Genomic DNA, 22,358 nt, shown 5'->3' on the forward strand with positions numbered 1-22,358 from the left:
CTATCCTCCAATTAAAATAAATTAATTTTTTAAAAAAGAAAAAGAATACCATGTAAGTGGAATTATACAATATGTAACTTATCAGGAATTTTTTGTTCACTTGGCATGATTTTCTGGCATAAGATTCATCCAAGCTGTTGCATGTATCAATTGTCCTGTCTTTTTTAGTGCTGTGTAGCAGTCTGTAATGTGGCTATACCATAGCTTACTTAATCACTTATCCAATGAAAGCCATCTGGATTGTTTCTAGTTTGGGATTATTACAAATAAAGCTGTTATGAACATTCGTGTAAAAAAAAAAATCAGCAATGTGCCTGGCAAGTTCAAGGGAAAGTCAGGAAGGCAGTATGGCTGAGATGGAACGAACGAGAAGGAAGAAGGGCAGCAAGGGAGCAAATCATGCAGGTTTTTGTCTCATATTTTTTCTCTGGCTGCTCTGGGTCTTAGTTGCTGCATGTGGGCTTCCTCTAGTTGCAAAGAGCAGGGGGCTACTCTTTGCTGTGGTGCATAGGTTTCTTATTGTCACCTGGGAAGCCGAGAAAATGGGCAGTAGCTAATGATAAAAGGATCCAGTTGTATTTGTTTAGCCGGTTTTTGTTTTATTTTTCCTTCCCTTTAAGTGGGTGGAAACACCTTGTCTTTGAGCTAATCAGAATGGTTCAACAGAGCAGGGGAAATGATGATGCAGGATAGTTAGAGGTGAGATTTGTTGGGGTGATGTCTTTAATTGGGCCAAAGGATTTGGGACCCAGGGTGCCGTTGTGGGGGTGGGGGGTGGCCTTAGGCTGGGTGGATCTGTAGTAAGGCAACAAATCACAGTGTGTTATGAAGGGCATTATGGGGGGGGGGTGAGTAAATGGAACTGATAGAGGAAGTTTGTAACAGTTTTCATCTGTTTGACCTCTCATAAACACATGCAATTTCCTTTGGTTTGCAGAGGAAACCCCCTTTCATTGATTAGGCTGCCATGCATGTCACTGTTCCATGGCTCCATTCCTGGGCACAAGACAAATCGATACCTGTCCTCAACATATGTCTCCCCCATTTCTCATCACGGTGGTTTTCTGCGTAATGCTGAAGTTTGCCAGCTGTCCACAGCCCTGTCACACGATTTCAGCACTTCCTTAGAAGCATTTGTCCTGCCCACTGTAAAGTGACTTGCATGTCTTGCTTGTTTCTCTTCAATATATTACAAGAATCTGGATGCTGGACTGATGGGACAGCTATTGTGATGTCTGGCACAGATTTAAATACACAAGCAAGTTCCTGCTCTGGAAAAGTTGGTCTTCTGGACAAAGGCAGTTTCCAGAAGTTTCATCATCTGGAAGTTTCATCATCCCCAGTTATATGGAAGTTAATGGAAAATGTTCATATGTTTAGGAAGGAAGCCGGGTACAGAAGGGAGACCTTTAACTCAGAGCACTTGCCTTCACAGTCAGATTGTGTCATCTTAGAAAGGTCACTCAGGCCCTTTGACTTTCAGCTGCCTTTTCTACAAAATGAGGGTCTGGACTAAATGATCTTTAATGTTCCTTTCAGCTTTAGGATTTATTCATAACTGAGTTCAGAGTAAAGGCAATGAGGTAAATGACACAGTAAAAGTAGTGACTTTTTTTCTGGGAATTGTGCAATATGCAAGTCCTAACTTAAAAAAAAAAAAAAGCCAAGCAAAAAGACATATTCCTGGAACTAACAAAGGAGGAAGTAAGATCTTTTGTTTTAAACTAAGTGAAGTTCAAAGAGAGATTTCTCTGAAAAATGCTATAAATCTTTAGAAGTTACTTGAGCTGTAGTACCATAAACTTACCCAATGATTCCTAGAAAAGGATTTTACTCTTGCCATCATTAAGCCATCAAGAATTTATTTAAAATGTAATGAAAACAACAGGGCTTCCCTGGTGGCTCAGTGGTGATGAATCCACCTACCAATGCAGGAGACAGAGGTTCAGTCCCTAGGTCAGAAAGATCCCCTGGAGAAGGAGATGACATCCCACTCCAGGATTCTTGCCTGGGAAATCCCATGGACAGAGAAGCCTGGTGGGCTACAGTCCATGGGGTTGCAAAAGAGTCGTTCAGGACTTAGCAAATGAACAACAACAACAACAATGGAAATGACAGGGATTCCTGAGAAAATTCTATGTTCTGTACATAAAATGGGCCTAATGTAATTTAGTGCTAAACATTTGCCTGAATTGTTACATATTCCCCAGTGTTACTGTAAAAGTTCTAATTACTTATGAAGTTTATGTAGGAAAAGAAATCTCCTGAAGTCAGTAAGAGAATAGGCCTGAGAAATGTCAGATCTAACAAAAGTGTCTTGTTTAATAAGCATTCTCCTCTTTTTAATTTCATGGCATATCAATCTTAACTCACCCTTAGGGTTTTTTGGGTTTTTTTTTTTTTTTTCTTTCAAAGAGTGCTCTCTTCTGCAGATGTTGTTTTTAACCAAGTTGAATGTAATTTATGCAGCTTACACCGCTTAAGTCACAGATGTTTTCTTTGGCCAGGTTCTATGGTTTACACTGCTTAAGGTAGAAGACTTGAGTTGAGGAAAATAAAAATAGATTCCAAAGACTTACTATACTATAAATGTTAAAGACCAACTTTTGTGTCAAGAGGACGGTAGCAATTTACTGTCAGTCAGGCTGAGGACTGAAAATAGATTTTGCCGTGTCAGTCATTTTTTACAATGTTTTTCTATTGAATTCTCCAAATCTTCAATGTCACACATTTGTAAACCGACTCACCAATTTTAAAGGTGTAAAACACAAACGGAAGAAAACCAGTTGACTTTCATGGATAGCATCTTAGCCTCATTAACATAATTCAATCGGCAGCTAAATGAATGGGTCACATTAAAATAAGAAACAATATAATAACTGTCAGAGAAAGATGGATTTTAGGCAATAAATATCTTCCATTCTGTTCCAAGGCTGAATATTACACCTGACTCCCTTTGGAATTCCCAAGGAAAGAAAGAGATTTGTACTGGAGCAGAGAATGAGAATCAAATACTTGCTCATACTTCACTGGAGGTCTCCATCACTCCCCAGAGATCCAGTGTCGTGAACCTCTCATAATCCATCCTACATTAAATGGTAGGGAGAGCATCATGGCTCTCCATTCAGCCCATGTTCTGTGCTTGGTACTTGATTTCCTATAAAATTAGGTTGGATTCCCAACTCAAGCAGGAGTGGCATTGAAGGGGAGAGATGAGAAGGAAAGAGAGGGCCAAGTAGTCAAGTAAAACACTTGCAGTGTTGAGAGTATTTAAAAACAAACAACTGAATTCTGTCCCGCAGGGAGAGCCTGGCTCCTGGAAACAAGTGCTTGAAAAAGCACCCAACCCAAATGTGTTTTTCTTTTCACAAACCTGTGATCCAGAAATAAAAATTTCCATTCCAAAAAAAATAAAAACAAACAACCCTGTGGGCCTTCCCTGCCTGTCCAGTGGTTAAGACTCTGTGCTCCCAATGCAGAGGGTGCAGGTTCGATCCCTGGTTGGGGAACTAAGATCCCACATGCCACAGAGTGTGGCCAAAAATTAAAAACAAACAGCTGTGTATCTACATCCCATTTTGTAAAAATAGCATGTCTGTCTCCTTTCCTCATGTCGATAGGTTTGCAAATCAAATATCATGGATTCTGAAATTATTTTAAACCAAAGGACATCAGACATGGAGAAGAGGAATTTTGAAAAAAATTTAAAATATCATTTAGATAAAAAATGATAACCAGAAGATTTTCTGTAACTATTATGTCCATGACTCTTTGTTATATACAGTGCCTTATATACATTAAATTAAAGCTCATTTACTCTTCATAACATTAACAAAATCTTCATATCTCTCCCCTTTGTGAACTAGACTGAATTTGATATTTTGAGCAGTAAGATACTGTATTAGTTTGCTAATACAAAATATTAGCAAAAAATGAGGCTGCCAAAACAAAACCACAGACTGTGTGGCTTAAACAACAGAAATATATTTTCTCAAAGTTCTAGAGGCTAAAAGTCCAAACCCTAGTGAACTGTGCATGCAGAGCATCTAGGTTGTACCCTCTATAGTTGCAGGAAAACCAGCTCAGGGCTCCCACTGACTCTACATTATGGTGAGTTGTATAATTATTTCATTATGTATCACAACGTAATAATAATAGAGAGGCTTCCCTGGTGGCTCAATGGTAAAGAATTTGCCTGCCAATGCAGTAGACATGGTTTCAATCCCTGTATTGAGAAGATCCCCTGGAGGAGGAAATGGCAACCCAATCCAGTATTCTCGCCTGGGAAATCCCATGGACAGAGGAGCCTGGAGAGCTGCAGTCCATGGGGTTGCAAGACTTGGACACTTAGGGACTAAACCACCACCAATAATAACAGAAATAAAGTGCACAATAAATGCAATGTACTTGAACCACCCTGAAACCATCTCCCACCCCACCCTTGCCCCAGATCAGGGAAAAATTGTCTTCCATGAAACCGGTCACTAGTGCCAAAAAAGTTTAAGACCACTGTTCTCAGCCATCCTAGGCTGACCTTGCCTTCTCATGAGAAGAGATCCAGCAGCAGGGGGACCCTCTGACCAGTTTCTGCCAAGAATTTCCAAACTTCTCTACCAAACAGGAAGGAATGTTCTAACCCAGCATTATCCAGTTCAAATATGGTGAGAGCCACTTATGTAATTTTAAATTTCTAGGAGCCACACTACAAAACAGTAAAAAGAAATAGCTGAAGTTGAGTTTAATATACTTTATTTAACCAGTAAATCCAAAATAGTTTCATTCCAGTGTGTAGTCAGTATAAAGAACTATTAATGAGATATTGTTGTTCTTTCTTCATACTAAAATAAAGTCTTTGAAGTCCAGTCTGTATTTTACTCTTATATCATCTCTCAATTTAGACTAGCCAGATTTCAAGCATTCAGTAGCCACATGTGGCTAACAGTTACTGTGTAGCACAATACAGTCCTAATATTTTAATACATCCCCTAGGGCAAATGAGGCTTCCCTTGTGGCTCAGCTGGTTAAGAATCCACCTGCAATGCAGGAGCCTTGGGTTCAATCCCTGGGTTTGGAAGATCCCCTGGAGAAGGGAATGGCTACCTGGAGAAAGGAATGGCTACCCACTCCAGTATTCAGGCCTGAAGAATTCCGTGGACTGTATAGTCATGGGGTCCCAAAGAGTCAGACACAACTGAGTGACTTTCACTTTCACTGGAGGAGATATTGTCCTGAGTAGTGAAATTTAATTAGTAGTCACTCCTAATCCAATTATACTTATGAAATACGTCAACTTATGAAATATTGTGATGACTTTCTTTATTTTCTTCAGAATAGCAGGGTGGAATTTCTCCCCAATCTATCTAGGAAAATATCCCTACCACAGAGATCGTAAGTCTTTTCAAACAGGTGACTTGTGAATATTTCTCATTAACCTACAGAACTGAAATGCATGCTGTCTTTCAGAAAAAGATGCAGAAATAATGGGTACAGTGATTTTGGAATAATCTATTGCCTCATATACCACCTGAGGAAAAAAGAAATTGTTACTTGGCTGTTAGAGGTTCCAGATCCTTTGGATATTTTCCTAAGGATCCACTCATCACCTGCATCCACATTCTCAGCCAGACCAGAGGAAATGTGTATTCCAGTATCTCTTATTTCTTTGGTCACTGAAAATACTTCTAATTCACAACAGTCTTTCACTCTGCCACCGAGAGCTGATGACTTTTTACAAATATAATCACCTTACAAAAGCAGAGAATGTCAAAATTCAATGCCGACATGTCTGATCTTACTTGATGCTTGAATCCTAACACCTCTGGTTAATGAATCTTGACTTAGGTTTTAAATCTGTCAATAGGTAAGATTTATTGCATCCCTACACGTGGCTAGTTCAAAATGAAGACAAAATAATTCATTACACAAGACTGCAATTCTTAAAGGACAGAGTGGAATCAGGACTTCACTCAGTTCAGGGTGAGAGAAGGTCAGAGAAGGGACAGAGCCTCAAGAGACAGTCATCAGATAAGGCTTGAAGGAGAAGGTAAGACTTTTTCTTTAAGATGATCAGAAGAGCAGAAAGAACACACTGAGGGTTGAGAAATACATGAGTTGAGAGAGAGTAATGCCTGTGTAATGGTCAGCAAGAAGACTGGCTTTACGAGGACAGAATGTCTGTGTGGGAAAGATGGTGGTGACGGGTAGCAGGTGGCTAAAGTATGTAGGATCTTTAACTTAGCATACAGTAAGCTCCCTACATACAATGAGTTCCATTCCAAGAGCATGTTTGTAAGTTCAACAAAGTTAGCCTAGGTACCCAACTAACACATTCAGCTATACAGTACTATACTGTAGTAGGTTGATAATACAGGCAGGAAGAGTTACTGGCTGGAGAAGGAGAGGAGGTGGGAGATGGGAGATGGTGGAGCTGAAGAATCGTTAGCAATAGGAGACAGAGGGCAAGTTGAAATTTCACTCACACCTGTTTTTGATGGCCCAGGTTCTGGTTCCTTGTTGGATTCAGTTCTATCTATAAAGATACTATACCACTGTACTCTATACAGTACTCTACACTTAGTACGCAAAAGCACTTGTAGAGGATCACACATGTGACGATGTATTGCCAGACATATGCACTAACAACATAATTGAACATGTGAACGCATTTGCATCTTTGAAAGTTTGCAGCCTAAAGATTAATATGTAGGGAACTTACTGTATTTGGATTTGACACATTTGAAATTGATCAGAGTAAATTATTGTACAGATAGAATCTAACCAGAGTGAAGTGGTGTTTTTAAACAATTTAAACTATCATTGACAAAACAAAGGATCAAGTAAGAGGCAGGGAAAAGGAGTAAAGGGCTGTTGTAATGATTGCTAAGTGTGATGGCAAAAGCCTGGGTATGCAATATAATAAAAGAAATAAACAAAAGGAAGAGATGAAAGGAAGTATTAAAAAGTAGTGCAAAAAAGGAAGAGGAAAGCCTCAAAACTGTCAGCTCAGACAAAGGAAATGATGTTGTTGATGAGAGTAGCAGGGAGAGGTGGAAAGCAGAATTGATTTGTGGATAGGCAAGGACTCCATGTTCCATTTTAACCTTATGGAATTTGGGGTTAATAGTGAGATACTTGAGTAAACACAGATGGGAAATCAATCAGATTTGGAGATTAGGATCTGGACAATGTTCATATCAGATGATACAAGGGAAGCCCAAGAATATTGGAGTGGGTGGCCTATCCCTTCTCCAGGGGATCTTCCTGACCCAGAAATCAAACTGGGATCTCCTGCCTTGCAGGTAGATTCTTTACCAACTGAGCTATTAGGGAAGCCCAAAATACAATTCCTTCTTCCCCAGGTGGGACTCAAACCCATAGTCCCAGGCTTAAGGGGCCAATGCCTTATCCATTAAGCCACAGGAGCTGATTCATATCAGATAGCTGAACTGAATTTATCAACCCAATAGGAAAAAATATAGAGATATTTGAGGTGTTCTAATCACTGTCTAAGAAACTCACTCTGAGGAGCAATTCTGTAGTGAGCATCTTTAAAGAGACATAACCCAGGCTCAACCTAACAAATCACCCGTTTCTGCCTCAGACAACCTCACACTTGCTTCCAACCTTTCAGGTTCTACAGAAGTCAGAATCATTGGAGGATTTGGTCTCTGACTCATAATCCAAATAGCAGTGACAATTATGAAGGACATAAGAAGTGGAAGTAAACCTCTGTGTTTCATCAACACTCTTCATCAGAGAGGAAGTGAGACGGTACAATGTTTAGAGGAGTAAATGATTCATGGCGAACGAGAAAGGGGTCCTGACATCTATTGTGAATTATGCTTGCCCAAGACCAACTCATCACTTTATTCCTTCAACTCTTCTGCCCAGCCTTGTTAGGTTGCCTCTGGAAAGGAAAAATTATTCTTTTACAGTTGGACACAAACTTACTCTACTGCAGTAGGTCACATCAAGAAGGATTCTGACAAACTTCTTGGTTCTGGACATGATGATGATATTCCAGAAAGAAGGTCCAGACCTTCCTCCACAAAGACATATCATTTCTCAGAGTAAAATGCCCTCTAGGGCTTTTTCAAGCCCCACTAAATGCCAGGAGCCTTAGAACAGACTTGGGAGGGTGGGACAGAGAATGAAAAGAAATTCAAGTGACAGGTAAACAGTGCAGATATTTGCCTGTCATGTCTGTCATGCTAATGGGCAGAGTATGCCCACTACGTGAACCTGACAGCTAGACATTTCCAAACAAGCAGGTAGGAGGGACGTGGCTTGAGAACTTGGATTCAGGCATAGCATTCTATGTATTGGAGGAACTTGAGAGAAAGGCAATGCTCAGAGACGAGGGGCATAGGCAGAGGACCAGGAGAGGTTCAGCAGTGGGTGAACAAGACAGCAGACCAACACCCAGAACTGGGGAACAGATGGGCATCTGGTATCAAGCCAGCAAGCCCAATGACTCAATTACTGGAAAAGTATATGAAAGGGCACAAACAGAATGGTTTGCTTAACTAGTGGATTACTTTATTGATCAAGATTAAATGTCTAGGGAATTCCATGATGGTTCAGTGGTTGAGAGTCTGCCTGCCAGTGCAGGGGACACAGATTCAATCCCTGGTCTGGGAGGATTCCATATGCCATGAGGCAACGAGGCCCACGTACCAAACTACTGAAGGCCAAGCACTCTCCATGCGCCACACTGAAGACCCAGCACAGCCTAAATAAATAAAGGAAACTATTTTTATAAAAAGATTAAATGTCTATAGAGAACAGACTTACGGACACAGCGGGAACCAGAAGTGATGAAGTGAAAGTCGCTCAGTCATGTCCAACTCTTGGACTATATACAGTCCAAGGAATTCTCCAGGCCGGAGTACTGGAGTGGGTAGCCTTTCCCTTCTCCAGGGGATCTTTCTGACCCAGAAACAGAACTGGGGTCCCCTGTATTGCAGGAGGATTCTTTACCAACTGAGCTATCAGGGGAAAACTGAGAGACTAGCACTGAACTATACACATAACCATATGTAAAATAGATAGCTAATGGGAAGTTGCTGCTTAATAGAGGCAGCTCAGCCCTGTGCTCTGTGATAACCCAGAGGGATGGGATGGGGTGGGAGGTGGGAAGGAGGTTCAAGAGAGAGGAAACATATGTATACCTATGGCCGATTCATGTTGATGTATGGCAGAAGCCAACACAACATTTTAAAGCAATTATCCTCCAATTAAAAATAAATACATTTTAAAAAGATTGCTTAAATGAATAAGATAAAAAAATCAGTCCTCTAAAATTTTATCAATAATCAACTCCTCTTCCATCAATCTTTTTCTTTAAAAAATTGTGTTATCTCTTTAGCTTTACCCCTCTTAATTTTGTCTAAATTTTCAAGAAGCCATTCCTCTGACTAAATGATTCCAAATAATCTCTCTAGAAAGGAAGGCGGGTTTTTGGCCTTGACACCAAACTGGATGTCTCCATTAGAAGGGAGCACATCACTTTCATTTTTCCGTCTTTTCAGTACCAACTTGTCACCCAGAAAGTTCTGTACCTATGGGCAGTGATAATTCCATTGTAGTTGCAGCAAAGACTATTAATAGATTATGGCTATAATAAAGCTGAAGTAAAAAAACAGAAGTGTCCCAAAAAGAGAAGTATAAAATGAAAGAGGATAAAAAGGCAAAAAAACTTCTGCCTTCCGAGTTAGACGACAGTCTTTGTGAAAGGACATATTTCACAAAGCAATAAAAAATCTGTAGGGTGCTTTTAACTACCTGTGTTTGGATTTTTTTCCCCCTACTTTATCCTTCTGATTAATGAAGGAAGGATACATTAGATGAAATTAATGTTTTAAAACTTATCTTTGCTCAGAACCAGCTCCTCCAAAGTCCCTCTTTGCAGTGAATAAAACCCAGACCTCGGTGACTTTGCTGTGGGTGGAAGAGGGAGTCGCTGATTTCTTCGAAGTCTTCTGCCAGCAAGTTGGCTCCAGTCAGGAAGCAAAACTCCAGGTACCGTATGTTCGGATTTTCCTTTTCTGAGTTAATTTTGATTAAGGCTCATTATGTGAGCAAAGTGAAAATCTTTTTTTGAATGATACAAAAGGAGAACTCTGCATGTGTGGTTTTGTGTTCCAGTGATAGAAATTGAAAATTATTCTTAGAATGGGCCCCAAATATGTTATAATTAACTTGCCAAATCACAGAGTTTATTTTCACCTTTGGATCAGTCTCCTGTCTCCAGTTTTTAGCCACTCCAGGTCATGCTGGAGAGTTAAATTGAGGTGGTTGTCTGTTGGCCATTAAATTGATGTAAGGTATAAAAACACACTGCGGTATAAAATATAATTTAACAAATGTGAACTAATTGGCATTTATGTGGCAGACATTGTATGGGACACAAATGTTAGAATCAATATTGTTGTTGTTTAGTCACTAAGTTGTATCTGACTCTTTTACGACCCCACTTTAGCCCACCAGTCTCCTCTGTCCATGGGATTTCCCAGGCAAGAATAGTGGAGGGGGTTGCCAAGCCCTCCTCCAGGGGATCTTCCCAACCCAGGGATAAAACACGGGTCTCCTGCATTGGCAGGCAGGTCCGTTAACACTGAGCCACCAGGGAAGCCCTGGTATAATCAAGGTGCTTTGCTGCGCTTAGTCGCTCAGGCATGTCCGACTCTTTGACCTCATGGACTGTAGGCCTCAGACTCCTCTGTCCATGGGGATTCTCCAGGCAAGAAGACTGGAGTGGGTTGTCATGCCCTCCTCCGGGGGATCTTCCTGACCCAGGGATTGAACCCAGGTCTCCCGCATTACAGGTAGGTTCTTTACCATCTGACCACCAGGAAAGCCCAAGAACACTGGAGTGGGTAACCTATTCCTTCTCCAAAGGAACTTCCCAGCCTAGGAATTGAATAGAGGTCTCCGCACTGCAGGCAATTTTTTACCAGCTGAGCTACCTGGGAAGCCTGGTATAATCAATACCTTCAATTATTTTTTCATTTAATTGTGGATATTAGACTAGAGTAGAAATAATTAAAATGAAGTATAAGTGCCAGAAGTGAGACCCATATTACTAAGAGAATTTAAAAGATATCAGTAAGGAGGATGGCATCACCGACTCGATGAACATGAGTTTGAGTAAACTCTGGGGAGTTGGTGATGGACAGGGAGGCCTGGCGTGCTGCGGTTCATAGGGTCGCAAAGAGTCGGACACGACTGAGCAACTGAACTGAACTGAAGGAGGATAATTTTATTTGGGAAAATGAAGGCTGAGATAGGTGAGTGTTAAAGATTTAGAGTCACAAATAACAGATAAGATGAATACTGAGTTATCCACCAGGTTAAATTGAATGGAAGGAGACAGATGAGCCTTGGGGTAACAAAACCACAAGACAAAACTATATTACAGTCAGACATGGAATAAAAAGGACAAATTTTTGAGGCATGTCACAAAATACAGTGCAAAGATGAATGCTATGAACATAAATAATTGATGCTTTTTAAATAATGCAGCTCATGAGATTGAAAAGAAAAAAGGATTTCTAGCAGTATGAATCTTTTTATACTGAGTGTTAAAGATAATTTGCTTTGATTTCTCTCCCCTTTTGATAGTCTGGTCTACAAACATTATCTCATTTTGATTTGTACTGAACAGCTGAATCCTTTGGATCCCAAGAATCCTTTTGGAAAAAAGCTGCTCTGCCAGTAGTGAATCTAATTCTCTGCAACTACAGTAATGTCTTCCTTTAAGAAAATGATGATCAGGCAGCTACTTTATACAACTGAGTCCTGTTAGCAAAAATCTTTTCCCGGAAGCATTCTTTTATAGGATAGTGAAAGAAGTAGGAGTGTGAAATCCTTGCTGATGGCACTCATCTCTTTAGGTAGAGGTGTTTCTGACCCTTGTTTTGAAAAAGGATATTATGCTGGCTCATCTTTTCATATTGTACAGTTGTACTTGTCAGTGGATGGCCATTGGCCCACCAAATTAACAACTTTTACTCAAGAATAAGTTAACATTAAACATTTTGGAGGACACAGTGTCTTGATGCCTTTGGTGGATGCTATTTAAAAGCAGAGAATGTAGACAAAAGGGATAGTGCTCTTAATATATAAAAGTGAAAGTCATTCAGTTGTGTCCAACTCTTCCCCATGGACTATACAGTCTTTGGAATTCTCTAGGCCAGAACACTGGAGTGGGTAGGCTTTCATTTCTCCAGGGGATCTTCCCAACCCAGGGATCGAACCCAGGTCTCCCGCATTGCAGTCAGATTCTTTACCAGCTGAGCCACAAGGGAAGCCCAATTTTCAAAGATCTACTACAAATAAAAAAGATAAAGATCAGCAACCCAAAACAGCTGTTTCATAGAAAATAAACATAGAAGGCTCTTAAACATATAAAAAGATGATCAAGCTCACTCATGGTGAAAGAAATGCAAAATAAAACTACAATGAGGGACAGTTTCCACTAATAAAATGGGAAAAGTTCAAAAAGTTTGCAAATTGTATACAACTTGTGTAAAAACAATTGTAGGGAAATGGGTATTGTCATGCCCTGACAGTAGGTGGGACCCTTGGGAAATATCTATGGGAGATCATTTGTCTATACCTTTCAAAATTAAAAAGATATAACTTTTTGACCCAACGGTTCAACTCCTAAGAATATGAGTGTTGTATATGTATGAGTATTCATACATTTACATATACACATAAATATATTCACAGGTTTTGTGTATGAATGTATATATGTATATATTGTTGTTGTTTAGTCATTAAGTCACTCTTCTGCAACCCCATGGACTATAGCCCATCAGAGTCCTCTGTCCATGGGACTTCCAGGCAAGACTACTAGAGTGTGTTGCCATTTCCTTCTCTGGAGGATCTTCCAAACACAGGGATCTAACTCATGTCTCCTGCTTGGCAGGCGGATTCTTTACCACTGAGCCACCGGGGAAGCCCTTGTGTATATATATACATATATACGTACATGCATATATAAAATGAGTGTGTGTACATATGCATATGTTCCCATTAATTGTGAAACTGTTGAATTGTTTATAAAAACAAAAAAATCAGATCACTTAAACATTTGTTAATAGAGGACTGGCTAAATAAAATATGTTCTTTCAATGGATTTCTATGGAGCCCTTAAAGTGAAATAGCTTTATCTGTACTGGTGTGGAAAGAGTGCCAAAGTATATTGATAACCAAAATAAAAATAAGTAGAATGATGCATAAACTATGTTATCACTGTATTCTTATATGTTTATACATCCATAAAATACAGATGGAAAGAAGAAAAAAAAAACTACCTTACAACAGTGGCTGCTTCCATGGAAGGCAATTGGGTAAATGGGAAGTGCCAGAAGAGGGAAACATTTTTCATTGCTTCCTTTTTTGTTTTTTCAATTTTTCTACTCTGTCCACATGTTCCCTACTCAATTATGAAAAGTAATTTAAAAGCCAGACTAGATGCATAAAACATAACATTTACCTTCTCTTCTGCACCTCCAGGAACCAATTGCTGTTTCCTCTCATGTCGTGACCATCTCCAGCCTCCTTCCTGCCACTGCCTACAACTGTAGTGTCACTAGCTTTAGCCATGACAGCCCCAGTGTCCCTACATTCATAGCAATCTCGACAATGGGTAAGTCCAGGCACCAGTGAAATCTGGTATCTTTGGAAATTCTTCCTTTCCTGATTTGCCTTAATTTTTCCTTTTAAATATGTATGATTCATCTTTTTAAAAAAGAAAACTCACATTTCCCTGAAAAGTTTCAAGCTCTGAGTTCAGGGAAACTTTAATTCCAATCCCAAACTGTGCTTACTGGTTATGTGATTTAGGGAACGATAATTACTATTCTGAAGCTTTGTTTTTTCATCTGTAAAGCTGGAGTGATAATATGTACCTGTTGACATGTTTTGAGGCTTAGAAATCAAGTACCTAAAGCTCTAGTACATGCTGTCTAAATGCTAGTTGTTTTCATCGTCAACTTCATCGTCCCCATCACCCTCTTCAGTGGTACCCACAGCACTGTAAGCAACTCAGGTGCATCTGTTGTAGTCCTGACCTTGCATTCTCACTGATTCAATAATGGTGAACCCAAATTACTGGGCCAAAGCCAAAAATTTCCAGTCAAGTGGAATGCATAATTGGGGAAATTAGAAATTAACGAAAGGTTCAGTAGAATGTTGTTTCCTTTTTCTTTTCCTGAGTTATATTATTTTTCTTACTCCTCTGCTTAAGTCTAATTCTGTCATCTAAGACCCTCCCTGAAGCTGCCTGTAATAAAGATACTCTTACCATCACATTACACCTTTAATGGGTTCATTTTCATTTACGTATGTAGGCATTAATCATGTTTAGCCACTATATCCAGTGACCACTAGAAGAAACTTTTTTTTTTCTGTTTTTAGTTTCTGCTTTTTCAAAAGAAAGAGCAAAAATGGACCTGAAAAGCGTACTAATGGTCTCTCATTTCAACACCCTTTTCCATTTTCTAAAAATACTTTAATGTTCATGATTCTCTGTCATCTGTATAGCAACCCAGTGAAACAGGTGATATTATTAAATGTATTTGCAAGTGAGGAAAATGAGGCCAGGAAAGACTGATATCAGAGCTTCCCCAAATGGAAGGTAGTAGTCAAGCGAACTTGAACAATCTCTTCTATGAGTCTAACATTCTTCCTGTTCTAATACTTCTGTCTATACAGTGGAGCCAATCTGGCCCACATGGGAAGCGGCAAATGCCCAAAGCCTCAGGGACTGTGCGGGTTGGCCAGTACCGTGATGTTATGATCAGTGCCGAGGATGGTGTCTCCTCTTTTCCTCTGATCTGCTTTTAAGAGCTTTACAAAAATCTGTGATGTATATTCACACCTTTAACATCCTGATCTTCTGGGTAGTATGTAAATTAGGCAATGTGTAAGTGCACTAAAGGATGGATCATAGGAGTATGTGTATGAAAGAGATACAAGCCCTGCTCTTAAAGGCCCTAAATGTATTAATAAATTTAATCTCTTGAGTTATGCAGATAGAAAAACCTCCAAACATATGGTTACAGATCACCAGAAAGCCTGCTGCTAGTGATGCATTAAGTGCTGCAGCAGATGGCAGGGTGCTAATGCCTTTTTCATATACATTATTATGTGAGGGAAATACACAGTTGTGCTTTCTGACTTGAAAGCCATGGACATAAAATAAGAGCCTACCTCTCTCTAAGCTTTTGAAAATGTTAAACAGTGGTGATACATGATAATGACTTCTAGCATTTTTGTTTTCAAATGAACTTGAATCATGGCACAGGTGTTCTATACATTTCACGGTTTCCTTTAATAAGAATATCCTGAACGTGGGCCTTTGAAGTGGACTCAGTTCTTGCACCCACCCAAACACTGTCAATCTGTTCTACTAAGTAAGAGTTGACCAGCAAGAAACCATCATTGACTCGGAGAAATGTCATTTTTGCTGTTGTTGCTGTGGTCATGAGTCTGTTCGTCTCTAGATTAGATGGGATATGATGAACGGTGCTGTTAGTTTCCATGTCATGGAAGCTCCATTGAAGATGCGTGGCTTTTATCTTTAGTTACAGAGATGAATCCCAACGTGGTGGTCATCTCCGTGCTGGCCATCCTCAGCACACTGTTAATTGGACTGCTGCTTGTTACTCTTATCATTCTTAGGAGAAAGCATCTGCAGATGGCAAGGTAAGTTGCATTTTGCTCAATTTTTACCCACAGGCTTTAGAATATTTTTCTCTATCATGTGGGCTTCTCTGGTGGCTCCGAAGGGAAAGATCTGCCTGCAATGCAGGAGACCTGGGTTCGATCCCTGGGTTGGGCTTATCCTCTGGAGAAGAGAATGGCAACCTACTCCAGTATTCTTGCCTGGAGAATTGTATGGACAGAGGAGCATGATGAGCTATAGTCCATGAGGTCCCAAAGAGTCAGACACGATTGAGTGATTAGCAGGTTTACCATGTACGTGTAGCTTTTACACAAAGGCTTCCCTGCTGGCTCAGTGGTAAAGAACACGCTTGCCAATGCAGGAGACATGGGCTCGGTCCCTGGGTCAGGAAGATTCCCCTGGAGAAGGAAATGTCAACCCACTCCAGTTTTCTTGCCTGGAAAAATCCACGGACAGAAGAGCCTGGCAGACTACAGTCCATGGGGTCACGAAAGAATCAGACACAATTTAGTGACTAAACAACACAACAATGGCATTTACACACCTAAATTGTACAGGGGTGAGTTTACTTTTAGTTTTTAATGCCTATTTCTATTTTTTGTTTTCTAAGTAGACTTTTCAATATAGTTTTAGAAAACATTACCATTGAAATAGTAAAGCAAAGGATTGTTTGTTTACACAAAGTCAGGCCTCTTACTGTCAATCTTATCATTTTAAGTAGCCCATGTATTGGGGTCCATTCATTGTATTTGGATACTTCCAAACATATTTTGGGCTTCCCTGGTGGCTCAGATGGTAAAGAATCTGCCTGGAATGCGACAGATACAGATTCCATCTCTGGGTGGGGAAGATCCCCTGAAGAAGGGAACAGCAACCCAGTCCAGTATTATTGCCTGGAGAATTCCATGGACAGAGAAGCCTGGTGGCTACAGTCTGTGGAATCACAAAGGGTTGGACACAACTGAACGACTAACATTTTCACTTTCACTTTCACAATATTTTGGGATAAAAGAAAGATCTATCCCTACTAAGTCTGATAAATGAAAGGAGTTAATATACATGGAGACCACAAGGAAGAAAAGAAATCCCTTTCCTCATTAGTTCCGTTGAAGCTATTTTATCAGAAAATATTTGTTGAGTTTATGAAAAGGTCCTTTCGAGTCCCCCTGTTAGTTCTATTCCTATTACACAGATTTGCAGGCAGTTTCATTTTTCTTGCTGTTAGGAAAGCCTTTTGATTTACGATTTTGTGGATTCCCTATTCCTTTGACCACTGATGCATTTCTTATCAGAGAGCATCCTCAAGTACTTTCTGTTTGGAAGTTCTTAGCATATAAATGGTATTAAAGCTATAGACTGGAGGTAGTCCAGGAATGAAGTGTAAATTAGAAAAGAGGGCCCTGGATTAAGCACCAAAACAATCTAAGATTTTTAGAGAGAAAATGAAAGATAATGGCAAAAACAAAGCTGACAAGAGGCATCCTATGGAGTGGAAGAAAAATTAGGAGAGTATAGTAGCCTAGAAGCAAGGGAAAGAGCATATATCAAAAAGAGATGATAACAGCCCTGCATTAGAGATTAGTCAGGAGCAATACTGCAGCAATAGCGTAGTGTCATAGGAAGCATGCAATAAATGTTAGCTGTTAATAGTAATAGTGAGGGGGGGTTGGTACAGAAGTAGAAATGGGAGTAAGGGTATTTATGAGGGTATTGTTGCAGGAGCATCCTTTGTGATGCAAAGAGGCAAATTTTTAGGAGGAATAATTCTACTTCAGCCAGCTTGTCATCAGAGCAGAGATTCTTAATATTTTTTGTACATGGTTCTCTCTGGCAATCTGATGAAGCCTGTAGATCTCTTCCAAGAATAGTGCTTTCCTACTAAATGCATAAAATAAGACACATAAGATTAAAAAAGAAAATAATTATATGAAAATGTGGTAATCAAAGTATTCAGAAAACAGATGAGTTGTATGCTTCTTTATTAACACAGTTGATAACAATATTTAGTAGGAAATTTAAGAACTCTCAAATTTCATCAGAGTGATGACAATGAACAATATTTTAATACCCGCAGCAGGTCTATTGTAGAAAAAGTCTTCAGTTTCTATTAGCAAATCTCACAAGTGCTGATGGTGTCATTGGGGCTTGTTGCATACTTTAATACTTGAAGCAATTGCTACATTTCAGTTATAAATTGTGAAAATAAAGATGTGTTTTTTCCCCACATACGTTCATAGAGCTATAAATTCTATCCTTGGACCCTAGATTAAGAACCCTTGAGTTAGAGAGTAAAAGAAATCCCATATACAGGAAATTGATATAGGAAAATTAATTGATGATATCCAATTTATAATATATACCACATGAAATAATAATATGTTAGTGTGCTTTTCAAGGAAGAAAGCTATTCTTAGAACACTAATGAGGACAGACGGATAACTGAAGTAATTACATGGTGCCAATAATGTCATAATCTCTGCTTCAGTTCTGAATAAGCCCATCAATTTTATAGAGAGAAAAAAATGAAATGTATGCACCCCAGTGAGCTATGTTATTTCCACATGTTAACCAAAAGACGGAGAAAGCATGAGAATTATGTTTATCTTTTCCCTCCACTTCTGGAAAAAAAAAAACTTTAACAATATTTTCTACTGACTGCAAAAGCCAATCCATTTCAGTATGTATCACTCTTATCTCAAGTGGTGAATAATATGGGTGTAACAACATAAGAGGAAAGTTTTGGAGGGAGAAAACAGTTCAGTTTGATCCACCATCTACTAAAGAGGAAGTCAAAATGCTATAAAAACAAGGAATAGTTGCTAAAAATGGAAAACCTTTAGTCTATCTAAGAGCATTTCTATACCTTACTAGTGAAGGTTTTGTAAAAAAAAAAATAATAATAATAATAAAAGTATTCTACCCACTATAGTTCATTCAACAGTTAGTGTTACAATCGTGAGTGCACTTTGGTAAGGATTGTGAACCATATCTTTTCAGCTTCAAATAACTTGACTTGGGTGTGTGCCCCCTTGTGAAAAATTTTGTCTTTCTATTTTGCATCATATCCAAATGCGGAATACAAGCAACTTATATTGACTTTTTAATTGTTAATGCTCTGATGGTTAGTTATTAAAGACTCTTTTTTGTTGTTCTTCAGAAACCCAGCTGTGTCTCTCTCTGTGCCCCCATGGACTCTAGCACACCGGTCTTCCCTGTCCCTCATCATCTCCCAGAGTTTGCCCAAGTTCATGTTTATTGCATCAGTGATGCTGCCCAGCCATCTTGTCCTCTGAGATGACATCAAGGTTTTTTACCTTAAGATAACTTATTACCTTGACATAAAGTCTCTTTTATGTCAAAGTAAAACGTGCTCTGTCAAACGCTGATCTTGATTTTGTGATTCTTTTCCAACAGGGAGTGTGGAGCAGGAACTTTTGTCAATTTTGCGTCCTTGGAGCGGGATGGGAAGCTCCCATACAACTGGTGAGTACTGTTTTGGAACAAGTCTCTAGGTAGCTTGACTATGCTGTGTGTGCTCCAAACTTGATTGTGCTGTATTTGGAAATAGATGGTTTTGCTTGGTTATCTTTTCATAATTTCAGTGATGGTGAACTTGAAGATGACTTCTTCACAGAGTACATTAGCATATATAAGCTTAATTTAACTAAGAAGGAGAGAAAATGAGGTGGTCAGCTCTGTACTGATATATTACACAAAGGAATGAAATGAAGCAGTTGTGTGAGTTGCCCACAGCTGGGCTGATGAAGGGTTAATGCAGGAGGGTCATGGAGGAAGTGTGGCGGAAGATGGAAGAGGATAGTCCAGGGAAGTAGCCAAGAGACAGAGCAGCATCTCTGCTTAAAACTCAAGCTTCAGTGCCCGAGCCACTACTTCTGTTGAAAAATCAAGTAGAAGGATACAGTTCGGGGCTCTCAACTCTTGGGTTTACAGGAAGATAAATAGCAAAGTGTCCCTGAGAATGGTAGCCTCGTTATTTCTATATGCTTGAGTATTAAGGACTTGGAGGGAGCGGGTATTCTGAGAACTAAGAAAGCATTGTCATGAAGTTAAATCAGTTGACATTATTCCTAACAGTAATCCATATGAATTAATGATCCTATGCACAGCAATGAATACCCAACACAATTACCAATTAAGTAACCATTTAATATGAAGCCAGCCCTGCTTGCATGTTCTAGTTTTCTTTCACAAGCAACTCCATGCAAAATACCTTTAAAGATATACATTTCATGTTAATCCTTGGTGATTTTTTTTCTATTTTACTAACCCCCTAAAAATGTTTAATCTGAAAGAAGTAGATATGTTATACTAGAAATTTTACTCTCAGAATTAATGAGGGGGGTGCTTTATTTAAACTGTAAATGCTAAACGGGTAACTAGTTGAGACCACTTTAGTTGAAACTCTAGGTAATATAGGATTCTTTTTAATAAGACAATATGCTGTGCTATTTTAAAATTTCACCCTGAATGGAATTTTGCTATTCAAATATGATACATCCAGCTATCAAGAGTAACCCATAAACTCTTGATAGTAAAAAGTTAGAAGACATTTCTAGGTTTGTTCAAATATTATTAGCACTCTCTCCAAGATTAAGAGACTGACTCACTGATATTCATTTCTTGCCTATGCTCAGTCACTCAGTTGTGTCAGACTCTTTGCAACCCCATGAACTGTAGCCCGCCAGGCTTCTCTGTCCATGGAATTTTCCAGGCAAGAGTACTGGAGTGGGTTGCCATTTCCTACTCCAGGGGATTTCCCCAACCCAGGGATCAAACCTGCATCTTCTAGTTGGCAGGTGGATTCTTTACCACTAGCACCACCTGGGCAATCCCATTGCTTGCCTGTCTCACCCTTAAAAAAGACCCATTCACAGAGTAGTGATGAGGGGCCCATCTAGAAACTGATAACATTGTACTTGTGACTCAGATCAATATATTTACTAACTACACAACTGGTCACAATTTACAAACTTTATGAGAGATCAGTTATGGGAGAACTGAAACAGACGAGAATTCATTTCAGGACATTCCTATAAAATTAAGAAAAATTCTTGTGCAGCTCTGGGCAAAAGACAGTGTTGCCAACGCTAACATTTTCTGGCTAACTGAGAATACATATCTCAGTGGAGATGTGTAATAACTAAAGTAACAAACTGACAAAGTCATTTTCCCTAATTCTCAGAATAACTATAAATACAACCAAAGGATATTTTAAAATCTACATCAATAAATGCTTTATCTTACTAGGTTTTAAATATCTGAAATTTGACTCAAATCAGGCATTTTTAAATCAAGTCTGCATTAGAATTAACGTGAAGCTAAGTAATTTTGCTCCCACTCCATGGAGTGTAAGTAAGATTGGAAACTAGAAATTAGTCGGTGAGCTACATAGTAATATGTTGGATGAATGGTATGTGGATGTCATGCCATACCCTTGTTTTAAGGATTATTTTGAGGAATGGTATATTATAATCATTTATATTTTAAATAATATAGAAAGCCATACCTAGCAGTGCATCTTTATAAGAATGTGTTCTGAAAGCTTGTTTACCAGAATCAGTATACTCAAACTAACCATTTGTATTCCTTACACAAGCTGCCGTTAGCTAGCAAATGATGGTATAGATTTCTTAAAATAGCCTTAAGCATTGCAAGGGTAATATCCAAGAATAAGACTGGAGGTAACTAATGAGGCATTTCAGAGCCTCATTTAAATGAATGCAAAATGTAATCACCTAATAGCAGGCTAATTGACACAAACCAAATTGAAAGAAATATATCTGATTATAATAAGGCTGCATGTGAATAAAACTGATTTGGGCAATATTATCGCATTTAAGCCCTCATGTTTAAATTTCAGAGAATGGAATAATATTTAACTGTAATTAAGGTGCTTGTCATTTTAATTGATCCCAGTCGGTAATTTACTGATCTCTGTTCACAGCTTGTATTACTAACTCTTGCCACTTTTTCATCTTTACATCTGTTATCTATCAACGCTCACAGGCGTAGGAGTATATTTGCTTTCTTAACCCTGCTACCCTCATGTCTTTGGACTGATTATCTTTTGGCATTTTATATTAATCCTTGGTAAGTGACTTTTTTACTGTTTACCTAACACAAAATTTTAAAAGTTAGCTTTCAAGAAATAAACCAAAGAGAAAACCCTTTTAATGATTTTATGTGTTTAGCAGCATGTGAAATTATTAATAATGTATTGAAATGGATTAAAGCAGCTAATGGTACCCAGATGCTAACTATAATGTTTTCTCAATTAAATTTTCTTCTTGTGATGTTCTTGGCAAGCTTTTCTTCCATCTATTAAGTTATCCATTTCATCGTTGAGTTAGTCCATGGCCTCTCATCTTTAAAAATGATGCATTCCATTTTTCTCACAATTTCCATTGGTTAGCGCCGTATTTCCAAGAAGGAAAAAAAAAACACAATCAGACAAAGAAACCCAGAACACTGTACTCTGTTTTGGGGGAGCTTTATGTTTTTATAATGATGCTCACTGCTTACTCAGTGAATATTGAACCACTGACTATGTGTGAGCCTCTTGGTATAACCCTTTGATTTAACTGTCCCCACACCTCTGCAGAGAGTGTTATCAGCATCATTTTACAGTGGTAGAAATAGG

General features: G+C 39.0%; 1 protein-coding gene across 3 annotated transcripts in view; it reads left to right on the forward strand.

The window, feature by feature from the left end:
- The window catches only part of PTPRO (protein tyrosine phosphatase receptor type O), a 260,020-nt gene that overhangs the window by 190,108 nt on the left and 47,554 nt on the right, over positions 1–22,358 (forward strand). For 2 of the 3 annotated variants that reach the window (XM_043882124.1, XM_043882125.1), the window contains exons 13-17: positions 9,881–10,020; positions 13,525–13,657; positions 15,597–15,717; positions 19,112–19,180; positions 21,725–21,808. In XM_043882124.1, coding sequence (XP_043738059.1) covers positions 9,881–10,020; positions 13,525–13,657; positions 15,597–15,717; positions 19,112–19,180; positions 21,725–21,808 — 547 coding nt within the window. The remainder of the gene's footprint in view (positions 1–9,880; positions 10,021–13,524; positions 13,658–15,596; positions 15,718–19,111; positions 19,181–21,724; positions 21,809–22,358) is intronic. The other variant, XM_043882126.1, reaches the window with a different exon arrangement.

Source organism: Cervus elaphus, chromosome 22, assembly GCF_910594005.1.
Source record: "Cervus elaphus chromosome 22, mCerEla1.1, whole genome shotgun sequence".
In the NCBI taxonomy this organism is placed as follows: Eukaryota; Metazoa; Chordata; class Mammalia; order Artiodactyla; family Cervidae; genus Cervus; species Cervus elaphus.